The sequence below is a fragment of the Meriones unguiculatus genome, chromosome 9 (assembly GCF_030254825.1).
Source record: "Meriones unguiculatus strain TT.TT164.6M chromosome 9, Bangor_MerUng_6.1, whole genome shotgun sequence".
NCBI classification, from domain to species: Eukaryota; Metazoa; Chordata; class Mammalia; order Rodentia; family Muridae; genus Meriones; species Meriones unguiculatus.
This window is the reverse complement of record NC_083357.1, coordinates 82,825,368-82,844,202: the sequence shown is the minus strand read 5'-3', so window position 1 is coordinate 82,844,202 and position 18,835 is coordinate 82,825,368. Positions and strand designations below refer to the sequence as shown.

General features: G+C 40.3%; 1 protein-coding gene across 1 annotated transcript in view; it reads left to right on the top strand.

Moving 5' to 3' along the window:
• Nucleotides 1-7,582, top strand: part of Diaph3 (diaphanous related formin 3) — a 485,489-nt gene extending 477,907 nt beyond the window's left edge. The window contains 1 exon segment of the mRNA XM_060391498.1: nt 6,368-7,582. Coding sequence (XP_060247481.1) covers nt 6,368-6,627 — 260 coding nt within the window. The 3' untranslated portion in view covers nt 6,628-7,582.
• The last annotated feature ends 11,253 nt before the right edge of the window (nt 7,583-18,835 follow it).

The window sequence follows — 18,835 nt, the reverse complement described above, 5'->3', positions numbered from 1 at the left end:
AAGAGCATATTCTCAGCTTCTGGAGGGGCTCTCTGCTTGACTAACCTCTCTCAGCTTCAGGAGGCGCTCCGCCTGACCAATTCTTGTTTTTTGGCACCTGCTGTGCAATTGTCTCTCAAATAGATGTCATTGGTTTGTTGGGGGTTTCTGGAAGCTTCAGTGACAACAGTCTACTCAGTATGGCAAAGATCCCAAATAAAATCTAGGAGAAATGTTTTTGTTTTTGTTTTTGTTTTAAAAAAAAAAAAGTTTCTGCTTTTCCACAATTGGTTCCAGTAGCTTAGTTTTCATTTCTAAAGATTTTAGCCATATAAAATAACCTTTTATACTTCCATCATGTTATACTTATATAAATACATGTATATGTATTTGTATATTCTATACATTTACACATATACATGTGTGTATGTGTAAGCCAAAGAGCAACATGAAACCAAGGAGAGACAACTGTTCATAGTATCAACAGTAAGGAAATGGTAAATCAACAGTAAGTAAACCCCAGAGATACAAACTGCTGGCGGCCAGCACTAACTTCAGTTATTGCATAGATTAAAAACATATATTTGTCACACACTTTACTATTGTGCATACCCAGTGGTGCCTTAAAAATGATATTTATGGGTTACTCGCGCCTTTCCCCTAGTAAAGCTGCAGTTGGGGTGAAACAACTCAGGTACTTAGTAGGTCAAAGTAATAGTTAAGAGCAAATGTAAGGAACTGTAAAAGATATCAAATTTCCAGAAGAGTGAAAGTCAGTGAAGTCGTGATAGGACTAAGTGTTCATTGGCCACAAAAGGTGGAAGCTCAATTTCCTTATTCATCTGAGAGTTGGCATGCTGAAGAAGCCAGGGCACATTAGAACCACAGTGTGATGAAGGAATATGCTGACTTTAAGGGAGGAAAGCCCCTCTCAGCCATAACTATTTGTTCCAGTGGCAGAGTTCAGCCAAGGGCCATCAGCCTGGGAAAACATTGCCCTAGCTTTCTTCATGGAAGACATAATAGCAATTGTTGGCTGAAGTACTTCCTCATTTAGATGCAAAATTGAGGGGGAAACTCATACCAAGCCAATAACACACATGCACACACACCCTATAGACAGACAGATAGATAGATAGGCAGATAGATAGATAGATAGATAGATAGATAGATAGATAGATAGATAGATAGATAGATAGATAGATAGATAGATGGACAGACAATCAGACAGACAGACATTGTTAGCATCTTTCCTAAATTCCTGTGTCTTTGTGTTTCTGGAGGAGCAATGGGAATGCTAATGCAGGATGATTGTACCATCTAAATCTATATTCTGCCAAACACTATATGGAACCCAACACTGGGTATAGTTTGCAACCTTGATTCTTATGTTTATGTCATGATTCCTATGTGTTTGCATTTAAGAGCAATTTAGCTTTCCAACAGTCCTTTTAATTTACAGAGGGAAATAAAGCTATGGTGGATTCTCCGATTCAGTTCCTATAGTAAGAATCATATAGGCAGTTAAAAACTGAAATTAGTGACGCTTCCTATTTTAAAACAAAATACTATATATTCTTATCCTGAATATTTCCATGGATACACAAACACAAGATATGTGGATTAGATTCCCTTATGGGTTTAGTACTGAGAATAGTAGCTGGCTCCTTGCCTATCTGTGCTGCTGTTACCAGTGGCCCTGAGTTTTGGCAGGGGTCCTGGACATATACACAGACATCAATGGTAATATCTTAAAGGGAAGAAAAAAAAAAAGGAAAGCCCAGGATTTGATTCATAAAATTGTGCAAAAGTACTACTCCCTTTAGAAAATTAAGCAGTCATCCTATTTTGCCTTTGTATCTTCAGTTTCCATTTTTAAATGTGTGTTGGCAAAGATTTCTGTGGAGGATAAATAGATATGCTTCTCTTTTTATTGCAGCCCAAACCTCACCTTTCATTGAGTCCTTATGCCCAAGTATGTCATGTTGTATTTCTAACTTCATATATGAAGCATGAAGCTACCCACATCAAATTATAACTTATGTCTCTGCAAACCTATGCATTCTAACTTACAGAACTGCCAGCCCTGTGTTGTTTGAAAGTCAACTATTGAAAGACTGAATGGAAACTAAGGGCCAAGGTGACTCTGGGGTGCAGAGAGGGAAATATGGCTTTGGAGAATGAAATATTATCTAGGAAGTGCTAACAGGGCTGCAAGCTCTTCTTTTTAAGGTGCTTTGTACACTTTCCTACTTTTCCAGAGGTCTGTAGAGTGGCATCTTCTTTTTCACACCATCTTTTCAGTCACTTCCATGGAAGCATTTCCTTTTGAAAGCACAGGAGTCAAATGCCATGGTGTTCTCTAATTATCTTATCCCAAATGGCAAACCCATGGCCATTTTGAGTTCCTCAAAAGGATCTACATGTTTTTGCTTGCATTGGCCCACTAGTTATTGTCCTAAGCCTCCAGAGAAGTCAAACACCGAAGCTAAAAGAAGCACCCCAGATGTGCCAGCCACTTGGACTGCAGTCTGGTAGGCAATGATTCCCAAATAGCTGTTGTCCTCCTTTTTCTCAGCACACAGTCTACTGTGGCTTTCACAAGGACTGTTTGAGAAGAGTAAAATGTCAAAAGCAGGATGAGTGTGGGCTCAAGAGGAAAGTAGATGGGAAGAACAGAGACAAGAACCTGGCTTCTTCAAAGGATTTTTCTTTAAAAAGAGCGAAGCACTGAGGGTGTAGCTGGGGCAGAAGTAGAAACAAATAGAAATTTCTTTCTCTCTCTGGAGTTTGAAGTTATCACAACAAACTTGTATGCTGAAGGGAATTGTCTTAGTGTTTTTATTGCTGCAGTGAAATATCATGACCAAAAAGCAAGCTGGGAAAGAAAGGGTTTATTTAGCTTACACTTCCTCATTGTACATCATGATTGGAAAAAAGTCAGAACAGGAACTCAAATAGGGCAAGGACCTAGAGGGATGAGCTGATGCAGAGACCTTGGAGGAGTGCTGCTTTCTGCCTTGTTCCCCATGGCTTGCCCAGCCTGCTCTCTGATAGAACCCAGGACCACCAACCCAAGGATGGCACCACCCTCAATGGTCTGGGCCCTCCCACATCAATTGCTAATTAAGAAAATGCCCTACAGCTGGCTCTATGGAGGATTTTTTTTTCGATTGAGTTTCTCTCCTTTCAAATGACTCTTGCTTATGTCAAGTTGACATAAAACTAGGCAGCACGGGAGTGAACACAGGGAAGGCTAAACCTTAACAGTGCTGTGGGAACAGTGCAGTGAGAGAAGGGATAGTTGACAATAGAAGAGCAGGAGAGAGACCCTAGAGGGGGTTCTCAGGTGGCAGGATGTTCCGTCCTAACAGGAAGGAAGGTGTAGCTAGATAGTAGATGTTAAGGTGTTTCCTATGGGAGTTACATTATGGTTTATTTATATAGACCATATGGGCCAAATGAGAGTGGCTAGACATGCTGGAGGTCTGGAATGAGAAGAAAGGGTCATCCAGGGAAATGAAAGCATGAATGGATTAGGAGTTCCGAGGGATTGAGGTCATGCTTAAAATTCAGTCATCAATTTAACTGAGACCAGGACAGAAGGGGATGATGTGACCTTGAAGGTAATTGTGCTAAGGTAGTTTTTGTCTGTCCTGTTCTGCTTTACAAAGTTATTGTAAGGATTCAAGATACCATTATTTTGAAACTCAACTTTGAATTACTTAGCACTCTTCTTTGGCAAAAAGGTTTTCAGCTTTCTCTAAAACAGTTCCAATGTCTCCTGAGACAGCATCTGGCTTCTGCCACTGACTCATTCAGTAACTAATCTAAGCACATGGCCAAACCTTTTTGCTTTTTCTCCTTAGTCTGTAACAGGGTAGTGATATTTAAGGTGCAAAAAATTCTTTGTAATTTAATGTGCTGCTTAATAAATACAGGGTGGTCATAAGGTAGCATTGCATCCCTCTCTGCCAAGCACTGACAAGCCAGATCAGAGCCTGATCAGAGTAAACCAGAAGCTCTGGTGACAGATGAGTGGCTCCTGTAGGTTTTGAATGAGGAAGGAAAGGTAAGGGTGCTGGCTAGTATTATGTCAACTTGACTCAGGCTAGAGTCATGTAAAAAGAGGGGGGCCTCAACTGAGAAAATGCTTCCATGGGCTCTGACTATAGGGCTTCTTAATTAGTGATTAATTTCCCCAGCCCACAGTGGGTGGGGACATCCCTGGGCTAAAAGAAGACTGAGCAAGCCAGTAAGCAGCACTCCTCCATAGAGCCTCGGCATCAGCTCCTACCTCCAGTTTTCTGCCTAGCTTGCGTTCCTGTCCTGGCTTCCTTCAGTGATGAACAGTAATGTGGAAGTGTAAGACAGATAAGCCATTTCCTCCCCAAATTGCTTTGGTCATGGTGTTTCATCACAGCAATAGAGACCCTAACTAGGACAGTAAGCATCAGCATGTAGGAGCTGCCCAGACCACATCCTTTTATCCCCACAGATACTCTTTGGGGTTTATTATTAGAATCTGAGAGTCAAGGGAATTGATTAAAATTCAGATTTCATAAGATGTCTACCTAAAATCCTATGTTATTTTTTTCTTTTTACTTTCCCACATACAGAATTGGTCTTGATTGTATATAGCTGTAGATCTCTGAGAGTTTATGTATTGTATTCTTGTATTCGAGATTCATATTCTTGCCAATGTAATCTCTTTTCAGTAATCCAAGATTTTAACTAGAGTTGCCCAGTAGCAAAGTAACCTTGTTTGTTAGCTATATCATGATGGAGTAATATACAAGACATCAAGTGACCAGGAGTAATAGAAAGATTCGGGAATGGGTAGTATGCTGACTGAAAATCAAGCACTTAGCTACAAATGTGCTTCCCATATACCTTTTGGGGGGAGATGATGGGTACAAGAAAAAATTAATTTATGTGGCCCTGGGAACTGCAGAACTGCCATGCCTGTGTGTTCTTTGCTGCAGGCTCAGAGTGCGTGCTATGAGCTGCAGCACATAAACGCCTCAAAAAAAAAAAAATCACTGCTCTGTTAGATTTTGATTTTTGAGTAACAATTGTCCAACTGATAGAGAAAGTGATAAGAAAAGTGTATTTATTTTCTTCCAACAGCTAAAAGCTGATCATGCTTCTAAAATTTGTAGAGATGGTCCAAGAAACTGTGTAAAATGCTCATCCATCACGGGAAGCCCCTGGTCAGGAAATGACAGTGCAGTAAATATCTTCAGCAGCCACCTTTTAATGTACAAGCTGTTTTCGGTTGGAATTTTCAGCGCTCACATAAAACACACTGTCATGAGTGACTGCTTGTGCTCCAAAGTCATTACTATTGGGATAATGGAACATCTCTCAGCGAATAACCAAAAAACTTTAAATGTCATGTCAAGTTTGTTGGAGCCATTTTCAAACCCTGTTCAAGGTTACATGAATATTAAGGCTATCTGCTTTTTTAAAAGATGGAGGTCTATGAGAGAGTCGCTTAAAAGGTTGCACAGTGCGAGAATCAGTTAATTAGAAGAAATTTTAGGTCTCTTTGAGAGAATATATCAGCCAGCACCATTTAATCACAGCCCGTTATGGAGTCAAGATCACAGTTACTTGGCAGTATGTGTGCATGTGTGCATGTATGTATATGTAGATGTGGATATACTACTCACTTTCATTATGACATAATTATGTAGTTATGGTTTGGTAGGAAATATTACTTGCTGATACCTTCATAATTTTTAAGTCATGTTTTTTTAACTTTTAAACTTCTTAAGAGAGTCTTCCTTACTTTTGTTCACAGAGAAAATCTTAGTCTAATTCTTCTGCTTGGATCACTATCTATGCAGACTACTTACCCAGCGTGTTTATTGGACACTTAGTTTACCCAGGGCAATTAGAGGTACTGAAACCTCACAGCGTTTACAATAAAGCTCCTGCTCTGTGGGGCACACATTCTAGTGGAAAGGCACCCAGTGGACAAGTAAACAAACATATGGTATATGTGCTCGCCGTGATGCTATGAGGGAAAAGATGAGGGGAAGAAACAGTGATGGGGAACATATGGTCCATGTCAAATGGTTAGAGAAGGCCTCTCCCTTTCAGTGCTGTGTGACCCAAATCCTGTGAGAGCAGAGGATAAAACTCTAATGAAGGCCTCCTAACAGGTGTTTTAGCATAAAAGCAGGGAATTAGCTATTTTCTTCTATAAGTTAATTGATTCTTAACCTCTACATGTTTACTTTGTATCTACCTTTCTACTGGCTATTTTTAGTGTAGTCAAGAGGAGTTACATATTGAGAATAATTAAATCTGTGTTGTATAACATGCCTGCACCGTGGTTTTCACACTGACAAGTTTCATGTTTCTTTTTTCCTTACTGTAGAAAATCAGAAAGTGCAGTTGACAGAAGGGTCACATCCACACCACAGTATCAACTGCAACTCCACCAAGACTCCAGTCGCCAAGGAGCTTAATTATAATCTAGACACTCAGACGTCTACAGGGAGGATCAAGGCAGCTGAGAAGGAAGCCTGCAATGCAGAAAGCAACAGAAAAAAGGAAATGGAACTTCTTGGCTCCGTTTCTAAAAGCGAATCAGTTCCTGAAGTTGAAGCCCTGCTGGCAAGATTACGAGCTTTATAAATTAAACTGGTTAAAAAAAAAATGATTAAGCCAAACACAAAGCCATGCTTTCAGTTATTACACTTGAAAAGTTGCCTTTATGTAAGTGACTTTATATAGTTTAAAATTATGACATATATTAGAAAAAATAAGGCTAAATACATGCTTGCATTGCTTTCCCTATGTAATTGAAGTTGTACTCAAGATTGTAATGGGCTTTAATGTTTTTTTTTTTTGCTTTGTTTTGTCTCCTGGCATAATCTATCTATTCTATATTTGCTGATTAAATTATACATGTTGCTGTAGAAAGCAAGGAAACAGCCATGTGTTCAAGTGTGTGTCGTAAAAAAAAAAAAAAGGTGTCTTTCTAAGTGATTTTTACCACTTCAACATTAATGAAAGAGGATTAGGGTGAAGACTTGCTGTCTGTCCATGTGTATTCCATATCTGCTGTCTGAATAGACTCAAATGTTTCCAGCATAGTATCAAAAACATACAACTGTGTGTCAGAGCCATAATGACCAGGACACTTATTATCGCCAGTGTTGATTCACGTCAACTTGACACTGAAAGGCATCTGAGCACACGTCCAAAAACCAAGCAGTGGAAATATATGCACTTTCCTTGCAAAATGCACGTACATTTTGCAAAGTAGGAGTATAAGATAAGAATGTATATAGTATCACCATACTGCCTTGGTCTTAGCCAAGAGAACACTTTTACCCTCAGTAATTATGGCTCTGGAATGAAGTCACCATTTCAGAGATTTTCCACAAAATAAATGTGTACTTTTGAAGAAACTTAGGATTTCAAGTTTTTTTTTTAAGCTGACAATCAGGAATTGTAACAACAATCTGAGTGTTTCAAAGGAAAGTTTCTATGCAAATGTTTCAATTGTACCTCATTTGGCATTGTTCCTTTGCTAATTCCTCATCAAATAAATAAAAAATAAACTTGTTGCTTGCACTAAAAGAAATGTCTTACTTGTCTTGCATGTATTCTGTGGATGCAGAGGAAGCATGCTCTGGTCTAAGCATCTCATTTGCTCTATTACTTGTGATGAGTAAGTGCTCTAACTTTCAGGTAAAAGGCAGCTGAATGGAACTAGTCTGGCGAGGTCTACTGTACTTTATTTAAGTCCTTATTTCAACTGATGCCTCCTTTCCACTCCAAGTTAATAAAATTAATTAGTACTACGAACCAAACTCTCTTCCTAGACATCACAGAAGCGTTAAACATGGTGCTGTGGGAATCAATTTGGTCCTGCAGTACTACACTGAGCATTCTACCTTGCACTCACAGTTCCTGTTTGTATAAAACAAATCTTAATACTCAGGGAAAGGGAGTTTTCACATTTAAGCAGATAAGTCATGGCACAATTGTTTTGATTAGGAAAAAAGTCAAATAAAGGAATTCTGTCTCTTGATGAGATTTTGCCAAGACTTGGACTTTTCAGAAAGGAAAATTAAGCCAGATAACTTAGACATACAACTACAGGTAAACACTGGACACTTGAGTAGCCACACGGGAGAAGCTGGAAAGAAGTAAAAGGAAATGAGGATGACGAAAACACTCAAGGGCAAAGGAAGGCAGGGAAAGGCCCGAAAAAGGAGCAGGCTGGCCCCACAGGGTGTCTGTAAGAGCTACAGACAGCCTTGAAAGAAGAAGACCAGGCTCCCAAGCCCAGCCCTAGCTGAGCTGAGCAATGCAGCCCCAGCTCTCTCTTCCTGAATGACAAGAACAGTTTTTGAACAGGCCTTGGATAGATGTGTCAGAGTGATGGGATGAAAAACTCATGAGAGATTGAATGCCAGCTCAGAGATGACTTTCTATTGAAGATCTTTCCTTTCTATGTCACTTAACTAAGGGCTAGGGGAATGATTACAGTTTCAAAATCCATAATACTCCTTTAACCTAACTGTGAGTGAAAACTCTAGCAGTGGCCTTTAAGATAGGTCTGTTTCTAAGCAGAGTCTGTTCATATTCTGTTCATTTGAATTAACTGTAATGATAGTTAATGTTTGATGCCAACTTAAACTATAACTTCTAGGTAGGTCTATGAGAGTCATTCTGGTAAAGGTTAGCCTTGATATCAACTGAATAAAGATCTTCCCAGTGTGTTGGACATCATCTGATCTTGGCATGGCATGAACAATAAAACCAAAAACTCCATATTCTCCCACTCTCAAATATCAGCTCTTCTGTTCTTAGGCCCTTGGTCTTGGACAACAACTCCAGTGCGTAGAAAATGCTTCCAGTTTACACATAGAAGGATCCTCCAGTTTTAGCATGGCAGGAAGCATGACAGCATGCAAGCAGAAGTGGTACTAGAGAAAAAGCTGAGAGGTTTACATCTGGATCAGCAAGAAGAGAGACAGGGCCTGGCTTGAGTATTTGAAACCACAAGGCCATACCTCCTAGCAGTGCCTGTGAGCCTATGGGAGCCATTTTCATTCAAAGCACCACACCTGCACTTTCTTAAAGCAGTGTAATGAATTATCCTAGAACTCAGATAACTAAGCAATTGTTGATTTGTCCAAAAGCAATCACCTACTGCTAACAAGTCTGAAAAATTCCAAATAAATACAATAAAAGAATCCCGTTATTTATACCTTTATAACAAACCAATATTTGAGCAAAATATCTCCAGCTACCTAGGGTTCAACAGATACTAGTCATCCTTTAAAAAGGCTCTCTGTTAAGTCCTGTCCTTAGGGATTTGCAAAGGCTCTCTGTTAACTTCTGTCCTTAGGGACTTGCATAAAACTGAAGGTCATGGAGTTGGAGTGAAGTAGGCCATGCAAAAAAAGAAAAGTACCACATGATCTCATGTGGAACCCTAGACCAATGGTTTCAGAGAAGTTGAGAGACTAGTTGTTGTCAGAGGCTAGAAAGATTAGAGGGAAGGAAAGGATGGCTGCAGGTTGACCAATAGGCACCAAGCTATCATTAGACAGGAAGAAATAGTCCTGGCTTCATATCACAATCAGGCAACTACTGCTACTGATGATGTGCTATGCGTTCTTTAGAGACAAGAAGAAAGGCTCTTTAATGTTTTCAACACGAATGTCAGATATTTCCAGAGCTATCAATACCATATTTCTAACACTATGCAATTGTATCCATGTATTGACAAAGCACATGATAAGCTTTGTATGTTTCTCTTATATCAATTTAAGAAAAACATCTGGTGTTTATATAAGAAAATGAGGCATTCAGTAATTTATATTTAAAAATTCTAACAAATCTATAAAAAAATTGAATTTTCATATCAAGTTGCTCCAAAAATCCTTTTAGTTACAAAATACTATCTACTCAAAAGCAGATTTCAAAGTGACTTTAAAAATAAATTTTTCCTGAGTGACTCGTTTTTATTTTGAAATATCCAATGTAGGTCTGAGTTTACTAATCAACTAGATTATTTTAGCTAGTGTGCACAGCTGCTACATCCATCATCTCAAGTTCCCTTATATGTATGAACGCATGTATACTAGAGTCATAGTTAATGGTCGGAGCTGTAGCAGGCTTCTCTTCACATTATGTGACTTCTGGAATGTCATGGCTCCTAGTATGTGACCTGCTATAACTCGTCAGATTCAAAGTAAGTGGCATTCACTTTCTTTTCTTTTCATATTAATTATCTAAAGCTTTAAGGTCCAGAAATTGTAGCTGGCAAAAACCCAGTATCCATTTTTGTCTGGTGAATTGTTAAACAGTAGCTATTACATGTTATTGCCAGGCAGGAGTGTTCTTAAAATAAATCCTAGGGCCAAATTGTTCAAGCATTTTGTTCTAAGAGCCACTGTTCAGCAAAACAGGTGGTGTTACCAAAGAACCACAGAGCTTGGAGGGCTCTGCAGGAGTAAATCCAGCTTTTGCCACGAATTGAAAGCAATAGAGCCTTGCCCCTACAAAAGCTTGTTATTCCTAAGCGTACCTTGGGCCTTTATAGTGGATACAAGGAGACTATTAACCATGGGGGTCAGGAAGCTGACGTGGAGTGAAAAGCCACAGTTTCTGTAATTATAGTTTGACTGTGGATGCCTCTTTTTCTCCTACTCAGCTAATTATATTTTAGTGACATGTTTTACTTTAGTAGCCTTCCTCTGGGCATCTTCAAGAAACAAGAACTTAAAAGAAATCTTTGTTTCTCTCAAGAAAACTAAAAATGATAGAAACCCCGAGCAACGAGCAAAGGTGTTTTGAAGACCGAGAAGATGGTTTAGCATGTAAAAGTGATTGCCACTAAGCCTGCCAATCTGAGGTCCTATGCTCAGAACCCACAACTGGAGGAGGAGTTACCCTCTGAACTTCACATGCATACCATGGTGCATGCTCATTCACCCACTGTCTTAGTGTTCTATTACTTTGAAGAGACACCATGTGACCGTGGGAAGTCTTATGAAAGAAAGCATTTAATCGGGACTTGCTTACAGTTTCAGAGGTTCAGTCCATGCATGGCAACGTGCAGGCAGTCATTGTAGTTGAGAGCTCTAGGTCTGGATCCAAAAGCAGCAGGGAGAGAGAATCGCTTGCCTAGTGTGGGCTTTTGAAACTTCAGAGCCCACCGACAGTGACACAGTTCCTCCAACAAGGCCACACACACTCCGTCCTTTCAGATAGTGCCACTCCCTGGTGACCAAGCATTCAAATGTATGACCCTACGGGGGGCCCTTCTTATTCAAACCAGCACACCCACACAAAATAAATGTAATTTAAAGAGGGTTTTGCAAAGATCCAGACATTGTCTCTTTCAATTAACATTACCAACATTCTTCATATTCCCACAGATCCACCTTAATACACTTTTCTCATTTGAAAGGTCTTTCTGAACGAGGATTGGAAAGCAAATCGGATTAGCTCCTCAGGGCAAGTTATCCACATGTTCTCCAACAGTCTTTGGAAGTATTTTAGATTTTAGTAAGTATTATGTTTCTTAGATTTTTTTTTTGACAGTACTTAAAGGTTGGGAGTTTGCACTTTTCTCTTGGCATTTTTTATTTCATATTATATTTGGACCTATTTCTGAATACTTCTGTTTTCCCCTTCTTTTCTAGGTATGAGTTACTAAAATGAATGCTAATGATGAATCTCCAGTGAGAATCTATGTGATCTTAATACAACCCAAGTAAGTGTGAGTATTACTCAAATATGAGCCCTATATGCTAGGAAGCTATACAAAAATAATTAGCTTAAACAGATTGAAACAAGTATTCTGGTAAATTACTTCTTTAGAGTAGATCTGCGTTCTCAAATATGTGTACTCCAGTTAATTTCTCCTCAGGTGTTGATATGCTTTCTCACTGACACAGCTGAAGGATGGAATAAATTTATCATTTTATAATAAAAAAAAACAGAAGGTTGGCCATAAGTATTGAATAAGTTACATGTCTTAATCCAATTAGCATCTGTAAAACAGAGATGAATGCTGCATGCTCTAAGTACATAGAAATATCTATTTCTATGCACTCTAACTGCTTTCTTTCCAGCCTCAAGATGTTTGTCAAGCCTTCTCTTATCAAAAGGAGGCAACAAAGACACTTCATGACTAAAGCACCCGACCAGTTAGGGAGGCTTCATTTTTAAATTGGATACTTCTTCCCTCCCTTTGATTCAGGCACAAATGCAGAGCCCTTTCACTGTAAAACCAACTAGGTACCTCATAAAAGCAAACAAGTGCCCCTCTGGCCTGGAGATAATGGCATCCTCTTTGGAAGGGTCTCATCTCGAATCCTTTCCTAAACGACCTCACGAGAGCCACTCTGATAATGTTGAGTGTCATGGCTGACATCCCACACCTGTGGTCCAGCCAGAGCAGAAGAGTCCAATTTGACTGTGATAATAAATAAAACCTTGTCATACTATTACAGGATGCTTGGCAAGGACAAGAATTAAGGCGCCTTTATAACTCCCAAAGGAATCTGGTGATATTTCTAACGTGATCTCGCACATCATTCTGTCCTGCCTGACCTTGTTTGTATCTCCTTCCTGAATTATAGCTTGTGTCGGCTACCCTCTCCTCCTTCCACAGCCTCTCCCAAGATGAAGTATTGCTGACTTGAAGAAAACAAACCCTTTTTTTTATTCTTTAGAGAAAAAAAAAAGTAAGTTAAAAATGTCCTCAAAAATCACACCATATGTTTTCTGTAAAACAGTTACTACCTCCATTTAGGCTAAATGTTGTATCTCACTTTATGAAGTGAGCACTGAGGACTATTAGAGGTTAAAATAACTTCTTCACAAAGTGTCCCGCCCCATTCCTGAACACCTGGGGTGCAGGAAGTTGAGGAAACATTTTGTATTCACCAAGTGTGCCAACTTACCATCTACTTCTTCAGCAATGACTTGCTCTCGTGTAGTACCCACGAGGGACAGTCGCCTCTCAGGCACTTCATGAATCTAGCCAGAAAGGAGATTTATTATTATTATTATTATTATTTTGATGTTGGAGTAGTGTTGCTCATCTCTCCAGAGAAGTATCACAGCTTCTGTCTAAGGAGTCAGAGGAGATAACGCTTACGTAGAGACGGGCACACCTCAAGGACATTGTGAAGCATGAGAGGATCAGTGGCATGTGGGAATAGCACGCATGCCTGAAGGGCCTCCTCCAAAGGATGATTTGGGGTGACTAATCTCTGCGAGTACCCAGGTCCCACACGTGGAAAATAGTGTGGGAGTGATTACTCCTAGTGTCCTGAGGTGCTAGATTTTTTTGGCTAACCTTTCCTTGACACCAAGCTTATCAGCTGAAAGGTAACAATGAAGTACAACTGATTTGCATTTGATCTTACTTCTGAAAGCCTAGTAATAGAAATTTGGAAACGTAACAAAGGGAATCCATGTCCTCATAAACCCAGCCCTTAAATGCACCTGCTGTTGTTTGAATTCTTGCTCCCAGTACCCTGGCATACCTGAGGAGCCACTTCCCCTTCAGTGTTGTGGCTAATACGCAGACCAAAAGGTTTTCTAATTTCCTCTGCAAACCCGAGATAAGAAAGCACTCTCAAAGACATTACAGTGTTCTATGTGAGGGGGAAAAAAAGACAGAGAGATCCAGGAAGAAATAGACAACTAAGCTAAAAGACTTTCTGTCCTCCACAGAAAGCATGTCCCTCTCATTTTGAAGAAAATCTTGCTGATACAGTTCCGGAAGCACAGCAGACAACCAACACCAACGGGTCAGTCTGGTGGCCCATTCATGAGGGACAGATCAGTACTTTCATAGCTGCACAGGTTCTGCAGAGTAGCAATTGCCGATTCAATCACAGAATTGTACACCAGGCATCCACGAAAATTGTTTGAGTATTTCATTCATCCTTTCTGGAGCTTCAGAGAACAGATAGCAGACTTTCCACAGTGTCATGGTTTCAGCCATATGGAGGTAGATGGCCCTGGGTTTGATGTTGTAGTTGACGTAGATCTGAGGTTCCTTCACTGGAAACTATATGAACGTATAGTAACCGTTTTCAACAGCCACACTAACTAGTGGGCCAACAGTGCACTGAGTGGGGTGTGGGGTGACAGAGACCAGGCACATAGATGGAGAAATAAGAGGACAGAACAAAGGACATGCTATCAGAGGAGTTTTTACTGAAAGGTGTAATCCTTCAAAGTGTTGACTCAAAGCAGTATGGACAGAAAAGTTTGAAAATGTTCCTAGGTATGGGTGTGACACAAGAGAGCTGGCTTCAAGTCCTTACAAGACTCACATAGAAAAGGTAATGAACTTGTTCATTGTGTCCCCAGAGGCTAGCAGGGAGGCCAGTAGATAAAAGTAAAAGTGTATATAGGAAAGAATTTTAATGCATAACTTGCCCGTAATAAGAGAGGCTGTTCTTCAAGATCACAAAGCAAGTACTTGGTAGGAACTCCAAGACTCACCTCATTGGAATGCCTCACCCTCAGAAGTAGGAGGTGATTTGACCCCCATGGAATCCCATGACTCTTTGCTGTTTCCACTGCTGCTCTCTTCATATAAGCACCTTAATGTACAGAGGCCAGATGTGTGACAATGGGGCATGATAAAGCAATCTATTACTTAGGTAAGAGGCTGGCATCTATGAGCTCTGAAGGATTTTATCACCCTTAGAATCTGTGTTCTGTGGTTTTACAGAATCATAAGTGGGCACCCCAGCCTTGGGGCTTATCACCTCCTTCGTGTCATCACATTTTCGTCTTGCTTATCTCTTTGAGGCACATGATACCTGTCTTGCTTTATTCATGTGCTGGCAGTAGGTCTTGTAACTGAAATAAATCATCCCTAATCAGGGAAGGAGTGGTCCAGACAGGCACGAAGCCTAGTAGGAAAGAACACCTGCGGAAGATCTGGGTTGCTTCCTCCTGTGCGTGGGCAGTGAAGTAGCTCTTTCCCAGCATGCAGCGAGGCAGTGAGTGATGCACTAACATGGGCTGCCCACATGCATGCCAGGTATCATCCTACGCATCTGACAGCTATTACTGGGTTTATTGCAACCTTATGACAAGGAATTGGTACTGCAGCCACATGTTACCAAAAAAGAAACTCTTATGTAGACAAGAAGCTAACACATGGTCACAACCCTAGTGAGAAGTTAACAGGAAAAAAAAAAAGTGGGTGTTCCCAACTGTGGACCCAGTGATGGAGAACTACACTGTTGCTCTGCAGGGATGAACATTCTTTTGAAGAACACATGGGAACATGACAAAGCAGCTAAGCACACAGGCTTGCAGTTACCCTATAGCTGACTCTCCACACTTCATTTCCCCATTTTTGACCTGAAATGCTCGGAATCTACACACCAAAGATAACAATGGGGAATTTTACATTTTAACTACTGCTACCTCTGATTCTCATTTATTCTGGTTTTGTTATATAGATCTAAGGTAAATAAGCTTCAACATTAATATTTGGCGCCATGGGCTAAACAGCTAAGAGGCACCGAGGGTCCTGGGGGTTGGCTAGCTTCCCAGCACAGCTCCCACTAGGAAAACTTCTCCTGCCCCAGCAGCCGGAGTCCTGAGAGGATGGTGAACTTCTCCAGCACAGCTCCCACCAGGAATGCTTCTCCTGCACACGCAAACAGGTTGTCAGGGCCTTCCCCTCTGAAGGGCTCGAGAGACTTCTGGAAGCATAGTATGTACAAGATACAAGTTCTTCCCAGTCCGTAAGACTCTGCAGAATAACGTGTTCATCATTTCTGTTTTCCCCTTGGCTTGCCTTTCCTCTCTTCTCTGAATGTAGGGGAAAGCAGAAGCTTAATACATAAGTAGTAACTCTCAAAAAAACAGTTACCTTTTCAAAAAGGTTAAGTTTTTAGAAAGTCTAAAAAACTGTGTATGCTAGTTTTTTCTTAAGTCAAGACGTGCTAAGAACTTTCATGGGTCCACCTGCGGAAGCGCCCTAGAGCACTAACCTTTTGTTAATGGTAAGCTGTATATTTTAGAATGAAGTATTTTGAGAACTATCTGGATCTTGTCACTCAAATAAGAGACAATTCACGTTCTTATCATCCTTCATGAGTAAGGGGTATGTTCATATGACCTTGATTCTTCGATCCCAGGAAAATATTGAGAAAACAATAAATGTAATTTACAACATCTTGAAAAGCAAATTTGCCCCATTATCATTTCAGTAGACCACTATAAGCATTTTATCTGTCCCATCTTTTTGGTCCTACAGTTTAATCCTTGCAGAGTTAAAGTTGCCAACATTATCTTTTGTGTATAGATTCTCAGAGCATGCATTTCCCTTACCTAATTTGCTTATTGAGAACAAAAACTGTCTTTTTACATGTGCGTGCACGTGTGTGTATAGGCGTGAAGTTGATGGTGTCTTCTTGGATCAATCTTAATGTTCTTATCTTGATGTAGGGTCTGCTGCACTCGGAGCACGGAAACAAATCTCAGCTAGTGCAGCTAACCAGCTTGTTCCAGACATCCCTTTTCTCCTGAATACTGGGGTTACAGGTGGCTGTCACACCTGCCCACCTGGTATGTGGCCACTGGGGATTTGGACCCTGATCATCAGGTTTGTGCAGCAGCCATTGAGCCATGTCCCCAGCCCCAAGAGCTATGACCAATATCTTAGTGTCCTGTATAATACCTGACAGAGTGCTAAATAAAATTTCCTGCAACTGTGTCAAAAGTAATTTGTGAAGAATCTGGTTAATGAAGGATGATCCAGATAGCCATCAGAGAATGATCTTTGTTGATTGTCCAACAAACCTTATCCTGAGTCAACTCCCTGTATACATTTAAAAAGAATCACATTTAGATGAAACAACCAACCGTAACATACTCCCACTTATTCTGTGTTAGATACTGGCCATGTAAAGTTCCACAAACAAGTATAAGCCCTGCCAGGGATGTGTCTAATCCAACGGAGAAGACAAGCATAGGATGTACGTGTTTAGCACTAGAAATACACACTTTAGAAGATGATGATGGCAGCCAGTTGAGCTGATGAGGCTCATGTTCCCAGGAAGTGACTTAAGTTAAAGCCATAGGATGGGCACAAGTGAGCCGAAAGAGATGTAGAGAGGAGAGAAATAGCATAAAATGATGGTTTGAAAGCACAAAATAGATTTGAGCTCAAGGTGATAATGCTATTTCTACAACGTACAAACATATTTCATTTTCATAAACCATAGAAAAATTTTACTGTAAGGGAGGTGTATCTATGTTTTGCTAAGCCTGAAAGGAAATCACTAAAAATTACTCATAGTGTCAAACTTCCTAAATTTTATTTATTTATAACAATATGCATAATTCAATTATGAGGCTTCATATTTTTATAAGAAGTGCATCAAGATTTCTATATGTAAGGCATTCTGAGGTGAACATCTGTTATATTCATTATTATGGGAATTTGTCTGCACTAAATTATCCAGGAATTTAAGGCCAACACATCGCCTTTCTACTTGGTGCACTTTCAATGTTTGCTTTCATGGGTTTATTTTAGAAAGTAACTATAGGGTGTGAGATTAAGTCTGTCACTCTAATTTTTAACATTGCTGGTGGAAAGCTGCCATTAGATCACCCATATCACTGTGGGATGCACATTCTCTCGAAAAGGTAGGCTAGATAAAGGATATGTAAAAATAGCCATTTTGTCTGATATTTTTCAGAGAAACCTCTTTTTCTCCATAGATGCATACTTTTATGAAAACTACTAACAGTAGTGTTTTGTCTAAGATCCATGCAGTCACAGTTGTATTCGCTAGGGAGCTTCCCAGAGAAGTCATTTTCAAACAATAGAGCAAAAAAATGCACAGATCAGCCAACTAATTTATGCTACATCAATTTTGCATACCCAGAAAGCATGAAACTTTAATGTGATCTCACCAAAGTCAAATAAGCCAAACAAAAGTTACCAAAACAGGCTTGGCCTTTCATCTAAACAAGCTGATGTCACCCTGGGTTTTGTCCTGAAAGGGCAGGGTGGCCATGCTTCTCAATGCATGCAACGATAGACAGCAAAAAACTACAAAAGGAACTCAAAGCTAAGTGTCTAGAAACTCCGGGGTGATTAATGTGAAGCAAGCTTTATTTCATAGCAGGGGTAAAGAACCAGAGAGAAAAACCCACAAGCTCATTTGCCGACTGTGAAGGTCACAAAAGAATAACAGAGGGTGACTGTGTCAAGGCTCCTAGGTACCCAGGAAGCTGGGGCAGAGGCTCTAGGTAGCAGTGACCTGGCGAACTTAAGCCAAAGAAAGGGAGTACAGAAACTCAAGCTCCCATATCCTCAGTTCTATCCCAGGGCCCTATTTTCCAATAAGAATGCAAAAAGGACCCTCTGGGACTTGGAGTCTCAGCTGCTGGCCTGGAGGCTTTGTTCCTTCTTGGGTGTTTCTTGGGTATCTGCCTTCACTGCTCATGGGAACCCTAACACAGGCCTTTGGCAATAACAGGACAGAGAAATGGCACTGCCTCGTAATTAGCAGATTCCTCAACAGAAAGCTGAGATGTAGGCCTAGCCATAGCCATTATACTGCTGGAGAAGAGACCCCAATTTGATTCACTTCAAGCAAAACTCTGGGCAAGTAACCTGAAGAGTACCTGGCCTCAAAGGATATGTGAAGGGCAAGCAAGAGTCACCAAACCTCTGTCATGAACTCCGCAGCATTAGAATACTGGACAAAATGGGAATAGCCTTCAAATTTCAAAGTAAATTTTTGCATCATAAAGACTTTTCTGTGCAGTCTCAGCTGTTTTTTAATGGACTTGAACATTACAACTAAGAATCACA